A 12850-nucleotide genomic window follows, 5' to 3' on the forward strand; every position below is an offset into this window, starting at 1 on the left:
CCACTCGGACAGCACAGACACCCCTCCTTCGGGTCCAGCGCAAGGAAGCCGCGGTGCCGGGGTGGGCAGGCACCGTGGACTTGCTGGAAACCCCCTCCCCCGCCCCGCCTGGCCGCACCACCGGGTTCTGGAGGCCTTCCTGGCCGCAGGGGTGCGGAGGAGGTCGCAGCGCAGGAGCCAGGGGCTGCGGCGGCGGGCGGAGGGGGCGGGGGGGGAGAAGCCGCAGCCCCGCGCCGCTGGGCAGTCCAGCAGGGAGCGCCAGCCCCGCAAGGCCGGCCGCAGGTCCCCAGCGGGGCGCGGGGCGCGGGGCGCGGGGCGCGGGGCGCGGGGCGCGGGGCGCGGGGCGCGGGGCGGGCACCGGCGGCCGCTCAGGCCCGGGCTGGGGCGCAGGGGTCGGGCGCAGGTCCCGGGAGGCCGAGGCGCCCCCGGCCGCACCCCGCGCCGGGCTCGGCGGTCGCTGGGATGGGAGCCGGCGGCTCTCTCCTGGGCCCTGGCGTCGGAAGCTTCCTAACGTCGAGCTCGCGTCCCTGCGCCGGAGGGGCCCTCCCTGCGGGCGCCGAGACGGGCCCCGCCCGCTCCGGCAGCCGGACTGCGCCACGCGAGCCTGCGGATCCCGGCAGCAGCCGCGGCCGCCGCGGGGGGCGGGGCCTGGGCCTGGGGGCGGGGCCTTAGGCTCCGCTCCGCCCCGCCCCCCGTCCCCACCGCGGCTCCGCCCGCCGCGCGCTGACAAGAGCCGGGAGCCGCCGCCGCCGCCGCCGCCGCCTCGGAGGAGCCGCGCCGGAAGCGAGAGCGGGAGCGGGGCCGCCAGCCGCCGCCATGGGGAACCGCGTCGCGCGAGAAGACTTCGAGTGGGTCTACACCGACCAGCCCCACGCCAGCCGGCGCCAGGAGATCCTGGGTGAGGCCGGGCCCGCGCCCCGTTATGTGCGCGCGGCCTCCCGCCGCCGGGGCGCGCTCTCCGCGTCGGCCTGGCGCCCCCGCGCCCGCGGCCCGTTAAGAGCCGGTGGAGGGGGGGGTCCCCGGCGGGCGCGGGGTCCCGGCGGGGGGGTTTCCGGGGGGGCAGGGGCCCCGGCGGGGTTGGGGCTCCAGGAGGTTCCTGGCGGGGGTGGGGGCTTCCGGGGAGGGGGGCAGGGGTCCCGGCGGGGGTTCCCGGGGGCGGGGGTTCCCGGGGGCGGGGAAGTCCAGGGCTTTCCCGGAGGGTGGGGGTCCCGGCGGGGCTCGGCAGGTCCTGCGGCTCGGAGCCCCTCGGGCGGAGGCCGGGGCGCGGGGCAGGGCGTGGTCCTGGGCTCGTGGGCCCTGCGCGGCTGCGCTGCCCGGGGCGGGGGCGGGGGCGGGGGCGGCGCGCTGGCTCGCGGCGGGGGGCGGGGGGCGCGGGAGCCGGGCCGCGAGCCTGGGGCCCCGGGAGGCCAGGCCGCGGCGCTCCCTCGCTCCCTCGCTCCCTCGCTCCCTCGCTCCCTCGCTCCCGGCCTGGGGGCCGGCGGGTCTGCGCTGGGAGGACCGGCCGGCTCCTCCCCGCAGGCTGATTCAGGAACCCCGGCGCCCGGCGCACTAGGCCTCGGCGGCCCGCGGGAGGGGGGCGGGCCTCGTCCGGGTGGGCTGCAGCCGCTAGGTCGGTGACGAGGTTACAAGCGTACGTGGCCTCCCAGGCAGATGCTCTCCACCCCTTGGGAAAAGCCAGGAAACCAACGGGTGCTAAGTCGAATAGGACGAATGAAGCCTCCCCCACAGTCCTTACCTACTTTCCTTCTCAGCGTCCATTTGCCCAGTGAAAAGAGAAAGCCAGCCTCTGATTTTTTGCTGGGGTGTCTGAACTTAGCAGTGTCAATGCTTTTACAAATAGGAGTCGGGGGCAGCCCCGGTGGCCCAGCGGCTTGGCGCCGCCTTCGGCCCGGGGTGTGATCCTGGAGACCCGGATCGAGTCCTGTGTCGGGCTCCCTGCATGGAGCCTGCTTCTCCCTCTGCCTGTGTCTAAGAAAAAAACAAATAGGAGTCAGTAGGTTCAGCCTAGATGGATCTTTAAAAAATGGAATCCATAAATCGGTAGCTTGAAGCTGTACAGTTGCTATTCAGGATAGCCTTTCAAGAGACTGGTTACTGGATGCGTGCTTTCTTTTTATTTTTAATTAAAACGTGTATTTTGCAAATCACACAGCAGAGACAGCATCTGATACATTCTGTCTATGCTTTAGACAATCAGCATGCTCCATAAGAACAGGCTGGTGTCCACCTTGTAAAAATCCCACACCTCAGTCCTGGAACTGAGCCAGTGATTTAAAATTCAGATAATCAAGGAAGTGAAAAGGTGCTTATTGATGCTTATCTTGACAATTAGCCTTTTCCCACAGACTTAACATCACTGAACCATTTCACGGAAAGGAAAAAGATGACAGGTTTCTCAGTGAAAATAGAATCCTTTTCCCTGCAGGTGCAAATACTGCTCAGTGTTCCATTTCAGGAGTGGAGCTAGAATAACCTCAGGAAAGATGAGAGTACTAAAATGAGAAGAGATATTTCTGGAAATGGTTGGGTTTTGGGGCGGGGGTGGGGGGAGCCATTAGAGAACATGGATATATTTTTTAACAACAGACATTTATGCTAAATTTACCTTTGGGGTTATAGTATAATTTCATTTTTTTTTTAAAGATTTTATTTATTTGAGAGTGCACGAGAGAGCAGAAGGACAGGGAGAAGCAGACTCCCTGCTGAGCAGGGAGCCCGACTCAGGGCTTGATCCCAGGACCCTGAGATCATGACCTGAGCCGAAGGCAGACACTTAACCCACTGAGCTTCCCAGGTACCCCTATTCTGGACATTTCTTATAAGTGAAATTATACAATTCTTGGTCTTTTGTGACTGCTTTCTTTCCCTTATAATGTTTTCAAGGTTCATCTATGCTGTAGCTTGTTGGTATTTTATTCCTTTTAGTGGCCAAGTAATATTCCATTGTATGGCTGTTCACATTTCATTTATTCATTCTTCAGTTGCTAGACTGTAGGGTTGTTTTCACCTTGTGACTCTTACAAATAATGCTTCTATGAACACGTACATGGAAGTTATTATTTTTTTAAATTATATTTATTTATTTGAGAGAGTGAGAGACCATGAGCAGGGAGGAGGGGCAGAGGGAGAGGGATAAGCAGGCTCCCCACTGAGCAGGAAGCCAGGGACTTGGGGCTCCATCCCAGGATCCTGAGAGCATGATCTGAGCCAAAGGCAGATGCTTCAGGTACCCCTCACATGGAAGTTATCAGATGGATGTGTTTTCATTCCTCTTGGCTAGCTGCCCAGGAGTGGACTTACTGGGTCATTGGTAGCTCTCTGTTTAGCATTTTGAGGAACGGCCAGATTCTTCCAAACCAGCTGCACCATTTTATATTGTCAGCAGCAACATGTGTGGGTTCCGGTTTCTTCATATCCTGGTTACTGCCCATCTTTTTTCATGATAACCATTCTAGCATGTGTGAAGTGGTGTCTCATTTTGGTTTCAGTTTGTGTTTTCCTAATGACTAACGTTGAGCATCTCTCATGTGCTCACTGGCCGTTTGTCACTTAGGTTTTTGGTATACTATCTAAGAAATCATGAAGGCTGTAGAGATTTACTTGTGTTACGAGTTTTATAATTTTCTTGTGTTGAGGTCTGTGATCTGTTTTGAGGTAATTTCTGAGTATGGTGTGAGGAAGGGGTCCAACTTCATCCTTTTGCATGTTGATAACCAGCACTATATGTTGCAACAAGTCTTCTTTCCCTATTTAATTGTATCAGTACCAGGATCCCTGGATGGTCAGCGGTTTAGCGCCTGTCTTTGGCTCAGGGCGTGATCCTGGAGTCCTGGGATCGAGTCCCCGCATTGGGCTTCCTGCATGGAGCCTGTGTCTCTGCTTCTCTCTCTCTCTCTCTCTGTCTCTCATGAATAAGTAAAATCTTTTAAAAAATAATTGTATCAGTACCCTTGTAGTATTGATTTTTGTGTACTAAAATAAGCTTTGCAAACATTTGGTACAGAACTACTTGGAGCAGCTTGATTTGTCTGAGAGAACTATGCATGTGTGTTTCATCATTTTAAAATACCCATAAAATGTATATTGCCTTCCATCCTTTCTCAGATGTGTCAATTTAATCACGTTTTATATAAGGTAAAAATGTTGGAGCCCTGTCTAAATCGAAATACATAGAGTTATTACTTACTGAATGAACTATTCAATGAGTTATTTCTTATCCAATAACAGTTTTTCTGTTGTTGAAGAACTGCTCCCCAAATGCTCAGATTTTAATGAATGACTCGATTGAACTTTAAAAAAAAAATTTTTTTTTTTTTTTAGTTATTCATGAGAGACACACAGAGAGAGAGAGGCAGAGACACAGGCAGAGGGAGAAGCAGGCTCCATCCAGGGAGCGTGATGTGGGACTCAATCTTGGGTCTCCAGGATCAGGCCCTGGGCTAAAGGCAGGCACTAAACCACTGAGCCACCCGGGCTGCCCTCGATTGAACTTTTCATTTGGTTTTAGACTAATTCACTTCTGGGCCTATAGGGTTACTTCTCTCTCTTTTTTTTTTTTTTTTGGTCTATTGCCTACAAAATTACTAACGATAAGATGAATTAAACCAACAAAGATCAGAGGTTAGGAGAGAGAAAATGGGTTAGCACCACTCTCACATCTTATATGTAAACCTGGACTTCAGTAGCTTCCTGCCTTGCAGTGTAAGCTTTGAATTCCTCACTTCACACGTAGAGAAAAGAGGATGAAGCTGCTCTTTTCCTTTGTCTTTTCAAAAACATTCTGAATGACCTAACTCAAAAAAAAAAAAAATGAATAAATAAATAAATAAAAAGGTCCTTCCTCCTCATGCTGTTGTGGGTCAGACCTACTCAGCAACACATAAAACCAGAGACACTCATCACACCTGGTCCTCCCTCTGCGGGCGGTAAGATCCAGGGAATGGTCTGCGTTTGCCCTTACAGGACACTTGCCTGAAATGCAGAGCTTTTGCAGTTGGCTTTTTTCATCATTCTTAAATATTTGCATGTAGATTCAACAAAGCAGATAAGAATCTAACAAATGAGCACTGTGCAGTCATCACACAGAAGTGAGCAATATGGAAAGTGGGATCTTAAATCAGTAGAATTCTTTGTACATTATCCTGATTTCCTGATGACTGTCAGAAATCCACACTGGCAAAAATCTTAGCCACTTGAATGTCTAAACATCAGGAAATGGGTAGAAGTTACAACTGGCAACTAGAAGCGATTCAGTCATTATAAAGGAAATTATAAGTACGTGTCCTCTATATCAACTCTATATCATGTTGAAGTGTGCAACTACATTGCATATACATTATACATAAGTAGATACATCTGTTGTACTGTCAGACACTGGAATAGGTTATCAGACTGTGATTGCAACTTTGCAAAACTTAATCAATTTACTATACAAAGAACTGGTAGGGGTGAAAAGGGAATTGGATGACACGACATCTTTACCTTATTTGTAATTTTCTGTTCCTGTGGAGAGTCTAGATTCTGAGGCTAATTTTTCCTGAACAAATTCTCAATTTGTTGTGACACAGTATTTAGTAACTTCTCTATTGGATTATACTCCTCCCTGTAGTGGAGAAAGTCTCTAATGAAGGGCGTATAATGATTTGGAAAAAGAAAAAAATTAATGTGTTAATTTAATGGGTGTTGTTTTAATTATAATTACAGAACTAGTGAGTGCTCTTTTAAGTTCTTGGTTGTTTTTTTTTTTTTTTTTTTTTTTCTTCTTTACAGCAAAGTATCCAGAGATAAAGTCCTTGATGAAACCGGATCCCAACTTGATCTGGATTATCACCATGATGGTTCTCACCCAGCTGGTTGCGTTCTACCTCGTGAAAGACCTGGACTGGAAGTGGGTCATATTTTGGGCGTACGCCTTCGGCAGCTGCATAAACCACTCTGTGACTCTAGCTATTCATGAGGTCTCTCACAATAGCGCCTTCGGCCACTACAGAGCTATGTGGAATCGCTGGTTTGGAATGTTTGCTAATCTTCCTATTGGCGTTCCATATTCAATTTCCTTTAAGAGATATCACATGGACCATCATCGCTACCTTGGGGGTGATGGCATTGATGTGGATATTCCCACTGATTTTGAAGGCTGGTTTTTCTGTACCACTTTCAGAAAGTTTATATGGGTTGTCCTTCAGCCTCTCTTTTATGCTTTTCGACCTCTGTTCATCAACCCCAAACCGATTACCTACTTGGAAATTATTAATACTGTGATCCAGGTCATTTTTGACATTACAGTTTACTACGTTTTCGGAATCAAATCTTTGGTCTACATGTTGGCAGCATCCTTACTTGGTCTAGGTTTGCACCCAATTTCTGGACATTTTATAGCCGAACATTACATGTTCCTAAAGGGACATGAAACCTACTCGTATTATGGGCCTCTAAATCTGCTCACCTTCAATGTGGGTTACCATAATGAGCACCATGACTTCCCCAACATTCCCGGAAAAAGCCTTCCACTGGTAAGTAAAGAGTTTTGAAACATACTCGAATTTCTGATGGTTATAAGACCACAATCAGTCTCAACCTGCCTGTTTTATTTTATTTTTATTTTTATTTTTATTTATTTACTTTTAAAGATTTTATTTATTTATTCACAAGAGACATAGAGAGAGGCAGACACAGGCAGAGCCTGATGTGGGACTTGATCCCGGGTCTCCGGAATCCGGCCGTGGGCTGAAGGCAGCGCTAAAGCGCTGAGCCACCAGAGCTGCCCATGCTGCCTGTAAAGGAATCTTGGGGGGACGCTTGGTGGCTCAGCGGTTGAGCACCTGCCTTCAGCCCAGGGCATGATCCTGGAGACCCGGGATCGAGTGCCACATCGGGCTCCCTGCATGGAGCCTGCTTCTCCCTCTGCCTGTGTCTCTGCCTCTCTCTCTCTTTTTCTCTCTCTCTCTCTCTCTCTCTCTCTCATGAATAAATAAATAAAATCTAAAAAATAAAAACAATAAAAGGAATCTTGGTGTGGGGGGAGCATGCCTGAGGGACTTAATCAGTGAAGCGTCTGCCTTTAGCTCAGATCATGATCTCGGGGTCCTGGGATTGAACCCCCACATCCACCCAGTCAGGCTCCCTGCTCAGTGAGGAGCCTGCTCCTCCCTTTCCCTCTGCGCCTCCCCCTGCATGTGCGCAAGCACACACACGCTCTGTCTCAAATAAATAAAATCTTTTTTTTAAAAAAAGGTTCTAGTATATTTTGCCACTGATCAAAGCCACTGATCAAAAGCCAACAACCAAGTTCAATCCTGAGTGTGCCACCCTCGAGTCTTTGGGGCTCGGTCTCGGAGTCTCTCACCCAGTGGTGGCCCTCGGGTCCAGAGTGCTGGAGGATCTGCCGGCTTGTAAACTAAACCAGAGATTGAGAAAGGAGTCTCTTTAAGTGAGCTTTCATCACGTCGCTTTCATTGCTGTTAAATTGCTGGGCTTAACTCAGATTTATGTGCTGGCTTGTTGGGCAATGCAGGCGTCCCACGGAGTCGGCCTGCACGTGAACGCCGGCAGTCAGTTCCTGAGCAGACTCTCTGCAGGCAGGCCCGACCGCTCCCATTGCACGTTTCAGTGTAGTGTTTGTGGAGGACATGAGAGGACGCATTGGACCCCCATCCTTCTGTCCTCTGCCAAGGCCCACCTTCCTGACTTCACTTACCTTTCTGGTGAATTCTTCCCCCCCCCCCAAAAAAAAGATTTTATCTGTTTATTCATGAGAAACACACAGAGAGAGGCAGAGACCTAGGCAGAGGGAGAAGGATACTCCCTGTGGGGAGCCTGATGTGGGACTCGATCCCAGGACCCTAAGACCATGACCTGAGATGAAGGCTGATGATTCACTGATTGAGCCACCCAGGTACACCATAAGGACCAACTATTGCCAAATATTTTATGCCATCATACCCACCCAATCGAATTTTATAGATTTCCTCATAAGTTTTTTTAACTATTGACTGATTACAAACACACACAAAGTGAGAACTAAGTGCAACCTCTGATTATTGATTGGATTTCCACTAGAGGAAAGAAAGCTCTAGAATGGACATTGGGTCCATGGGAAACTTTAAATCTGTACTACATCATAGAAAATACTGTGTTGATGTTAACTTTCTTGAGTGTGAAATATATGGTTTTGTAGGAGAATGTTTTTGTTCATAGGAGGTATGTGTTGCATATTGGGGTGGAATGTGAGAGGCCAGTTGTCACATGTCTGCATCTTACTCTCAGAAGGCTCAGCAGAGAAAGCACGCTATGTGGTATATGTCTGTGCAGAGACAGAAAGTGACTCAGTGGAAGTTGGCAGGCCTGGGTAAAGGGCATATGGGTGTCTGTTTTACTGCTCTTTCAACTTCTCTGTACGTGTCACGTTTTTCAAAATAAAATGTTTGGGGGAAAAACCATGCAACTGTCTAAAGACAAGTTTGAATCCCAGCTACTTTGTGTCACTCTGCCTGGCACAGGTCTGAAGACAGTGGGAGGCTTTTGTTCATCTCTTCCCTAAAGAAGTGAATTTTCACTTTTTACAGAGGATATAAAGCTGGTTGCCCTTTGAACAAAATCAATTTTTCAATCCTAACCATAGAGAGTAGATTCTTGAACAACAGTGGTTAGGGTGCCAACTCCCCACAGGGTTGAAAATCCACATGGGACTTTTGACTCCCCTAAAGCCTAACTACTGAGAGTCCACTATTGGCATAAACAGACGATGCCTAACCGATGGCATAAGCAGTCAATTAACACATATTTCGTATGTTTTATGTGCTATATGCAGTGTTCTTGCAATGAGGTGAGCTCGAGAAAAGAAAATGCTAAGAAAATCATAAGGAAGTGAAGACACATTTACAGGACTACACTGTGTTTAGCAAAAATACTGTATACATAAGCCGTGCAGTTCAGACAGTGTTGTTCAAGGGTCAAATGTACCTTAGCTTACAGGTTTCTTTGTTAAAAAAAAAATTTTTTTAAGGCTTTTATTTATTTATTCATGAGAGACGGAGAGAGAGAGAGAGGCAGAGACACAGGCAGAGGGAGAAGCAGGCTCCCTGCGGGGAGCCTGATGTAGGACTGGATCCCAGGACTCTGGGATCACGCCCTAGGCTGAAGGCAGACACTCAACTGAGCCACCCAGGCTGCCCCCCAAAAAAATCTGTTTTTAAATTTTTTTAAGATTTTGTTTATTTGAGAGAGAGCTCAAGTGGGGGAGGGGTAGAGGGAGAAGCGGACTCCCCGCTGAGCATGGAGCTCGACATGGGGCTCGATCCCAGGACCCTGAGATCATGAAGGCAAGTGCTTAACCAACTAAGCCCCCCAGGCGCCCCAGCTTCCATGTTTCTTGGCCAGTCCCCAAACTGAGAATGTGCTTGCCTCAGACATCACTTGAAGTGAGGCAAGTGTCTGTCCTGGTCCTACTTGCTTCCTGCTGCCTCACTGCTGAGCTGCGCGGACAGGTGTCCTCAGAGTTCTGGTCTTCCCTTTCCTGCTCTTCATCTCAGGGGTATATCTGGGAGCATTCTATTCTGTGTCCTCAGCAAATCCCTGCTATTGATTGGGTCATGGTATTGCAGGTGGTGTGATAATGTGCAGCGTTAATAGTGTGTGTGACAAGGTTTCTTGTAATAGCTTTATTGAGATATAATTTATTATTATATCTAGCTGTTTAAATGACAAAACATCAGAGCTTGTGGCAGAGAGTCTGTGATCTGAGAGGGTGGAGTACCTGTCCCTGTCGCAATGCAGATGGCTTTGGAATCCCTGAGCTCCTGCTCTTAGGGCTGAGTTTTGGGGACGGAGGAGGCCAGCGGGCTCGTGGTTTCTCAGTGTTTGTGGTGGGCATTTGTCTGCCACATTTAGTGGGACTCAGCCAGCACTCATTCTTGTGTGTTTTCTCTTGCAGGTGAGGAAGATCGCTGCCGAGTACTACGACAACCTCCCCCACTACAACTCATGGATCAGAGTACTGTATGACTTTGTGACAGATGACACCATAAGTCCCTACTCGAGAATGAAGCGCCATCAAAAAGGCAAGGTGGTCCTGGAGTGAAGGTCCTTAGAGTTGAAACCATTCCTCTGTGGCGCTTCACGGCGGCTAGAAAGTGGGATTGGAGCATGATTGATCTCAGCCTGGTGAAGCAGAGAAGCCCCTCTCATGGTTCCGGAGGGTGAGCTCCGAGGCCCCCAAGCTTCCTTGGCTTCCCACGGTCAGCCTGCCTAGCCCGCCTTCAGCTTTGCTCACAGGGAGCGTGTGCATTGTGTCATCACTGTGGAGGACAGTCTCCCTGGCGTCTGACATTTTGTAAGCATATCATAAAAAAAGCTATTTCTAGTACATTATTTTCACTATAAAGTTGTACTTTATTAAAACAGCTAATAAACTGAGCTATTAATCACAGTAGTATTTATCACATTTTCATACTTCACTGTGTTTATCTAATACGGTACTGGGGTGAGTTCACTTCAAAATGCCACCCCACCCCAAAAGATCTGGAAATCTCTTTTCCTATAAGCTGAATTTTTAGTTTTTACTATTGTACGTGAAACTGAAATGACACACTCCTGAATCCTGCATAGCCTATTCATAAATAAAGGACTTACTGCGTTCAGTCACGTCCAACATTGAACTTCTTTTTCAGATGCAGCGACTCTCAGAAGTAGCTCCACTGAGAGACTTCCATGTCATTTTATTGCAGCAGAAGCAGGGTGTGGTCTGATGGGAGGCAGCTGGCTTCGAGGGGCCAGCAGTCCTGGTTACCTGAACTGTGTCACTGGGGTAAATTGTGACATGGTGAAGTACTTTCTTTTTTTTATTAGAGAGGGAGAGGCAGAGGGAGAGAGAGAATCCCAAGCAGACTCCACACTCAGTAAGGAAGCCTGACGGGCTCAGTCCCATGACCCTGAGGTCAAGACCTGAAGCAAAATCAAGAGTCGGACACTCAACCAACTGGAACCATCCAGGGTCCCCATGGTGAAGTATTTTAAAAATAATAGATGGTATCAAAAACTCAAATAGTCTATTATTTGTACACAACCCCAAGCAACCTTACTGCGAGATGTTACGAAGTCCAACTTCTGTAATCACCAGCTTGTCCTCGGAGGGATAGGCAAACCTGCTCTACAGACCTCATTTCATCTCCACAGTACTTGCTTTCCCTTCCTGGCCCTCTAGCCTGGGAAGATTCCGGGGATCAGAACTATTGCTTAAGGAACCATCGCGTGAATGGTGCAGAGTGATGATAGAACCAACTTTATAATTCAAGCACACTCGCTCAGTCACAGTGTCTGAAACACACCCATGGACCTGAGGCATGAAGTGGACTGTGTTGTCTGGCAAGCAGGCCTCCCATTCTCCTTGCCTGCAGAGCTTGAGCCGCTGGCTGAGCAGCACACGAACACTGACAGGTCCTGCGTCCCCACCTGGCCCCTCCTTCTCTGAGCCCTGTGGCTGTGGGGCCTCAGTGTCTACGTCTTCATCCTTCCCCAGAGCTGCTGTTGGCAGTCACATTACCACTTCTGGTTTGGGTGGTAGTCTCCTGACCAGTCCAGCTCCCGTCTGCCAACTCAGCCCATTGTTTCTGTTCCTGGCAGGGACTTTCTCAAAGAGAGAGCACGGACTCTGGGGGCGGGAGGAAGGCTGGGCCTCCGCGCCCTCAGAGCACAGGGTAGGGCATGAGAAATCCTTCTGCGGCTTTGCACAACTCCTGCCTCCACCTCCTTGTCTCCTGGTCTGGCTGGCTCGTCCTCGGAGCTCACACCAACCTTCTGCAGCCCATCCCCATTCCCCAGCAGGTCAAGTGCTGCTCTTTGGGACTCTCCAAATGATCCATGGCCCCACTGACTGCTTATGAATTTGCAGTCTGTTTCCCTATGAGGCGCTAACTCCCGAGGGACAGGAGAGACCTGTACTTCCGTTTGCCGAACCTCGCAGAGTTAATGCATGCCTCCACAGTAGGCACATAATAAACGGGGAGCCACCTACAGAGCTGGTCCTTGAACCCGAACAAGGCACACAGGGGAGGGCATGTGGACGGCCTAGGAGTGCAGGCCACTTAGAACAGTGGACGTTTGTCAAGATCCCTACCGTCTGCTCAGCCCTCACTTCCCTACTCTCCATCCTGCTGGCTGGACACAGCCCTGTTCCTGTCTTCATTGTGAACAGAGAAGATGGGCTCAGCCAGACAGAGGCCTCTGCCTGAGGCCACAATGGGCAGGGCAGGACCTGCGGCTTGAACCGGGAGCTCCTGAGCCGGACGTGTTGGGCGAGCTGCACATGCTCACGCCCAGGCCCAGCATGGACAGGTGGGAAAGCTCGAGTTCCCTCCACTGCCTGCTTGACTCCTCCCACAAGCCTGCAGTTTGGGCTGCGTCTCGGGGGGTTTACTTCTAACAACCTCCAAGTCTTGTGTTTTGTTTTTATTAGAGTTTGGCTTTTTATAGAACATGTTATGAAAGATGTTTAATCAAAAGGACCGAAGTCCATGCCTTTCTCAGACTCCTCAGGTTCTCCCTTCTTTGTGTCCACTTCCTTTTCAGGGAGGGTGGTCGGCCGTAGTGGAGGGGGCAGGGCGGGCCACCAGTGTCCCCCATTGCCAGTGAGGCTCCCGATGTTGACAATGGCCGACGCCTTGGCCAACTAGCCTGGGCAGAAAGGGTCAATATTTTTGCTGACCACTTTAATGAGGGCATCACTCCTACCCTCTGTGGCCGTGCCCAGCACCTCATCATGGTGAGGCCACAGGCAGGCCAGCAGGGAGTGGCTGCCGGGTGTGGGCACCAGCTGAAGTGAGGGTCTTGGGAGGCCCGGGCTCCTCAGTAGAGG

General features: G+C 50.2%; 1 protein-coding gene across 1 annotated transcript; it reads left to right on the forward strand.

Annotated features, from left to right (window-relative positions):
- Positions 1-720: 720 nt before the first annotated feature.
- On the forward strand, positions 721-10637 carry DEGS1 (delta 4-desaturase, sphingolipid 1). The gene is made up of 3 exons (XM_077901251.1): positions 721-898; positions 5770-6512; positions 9932-10637. The coding sequence occupies exons 1-3, from the start codon at positions 817-819 to the stop codon at positions 10076-10078; spliced, it is 972 nt and encodes a 323-aa protein (XP_077757377.1). The 5' UTR covers positions 721-816; the 3' UTR covers positions 10079-10637.
- The last annotated feature ends 2213 nt before the right edge of the window (positions 10638-12850 follow it).

Source organism: Canis aureus, chromosome 6 (genome assembly GCF_053574225.1).
Source record: "Canis aureus isolate CA01 chromosome 6, VMU_Caureus_v.1.0, whole genome shotgun sequence".
Taxonomy (NCBI): domain Eukaryota; kingdom Metazoa; phylum Chordata; class Mammalia; order Carnivora; family Canidae; genus Canis; species Canis aureus.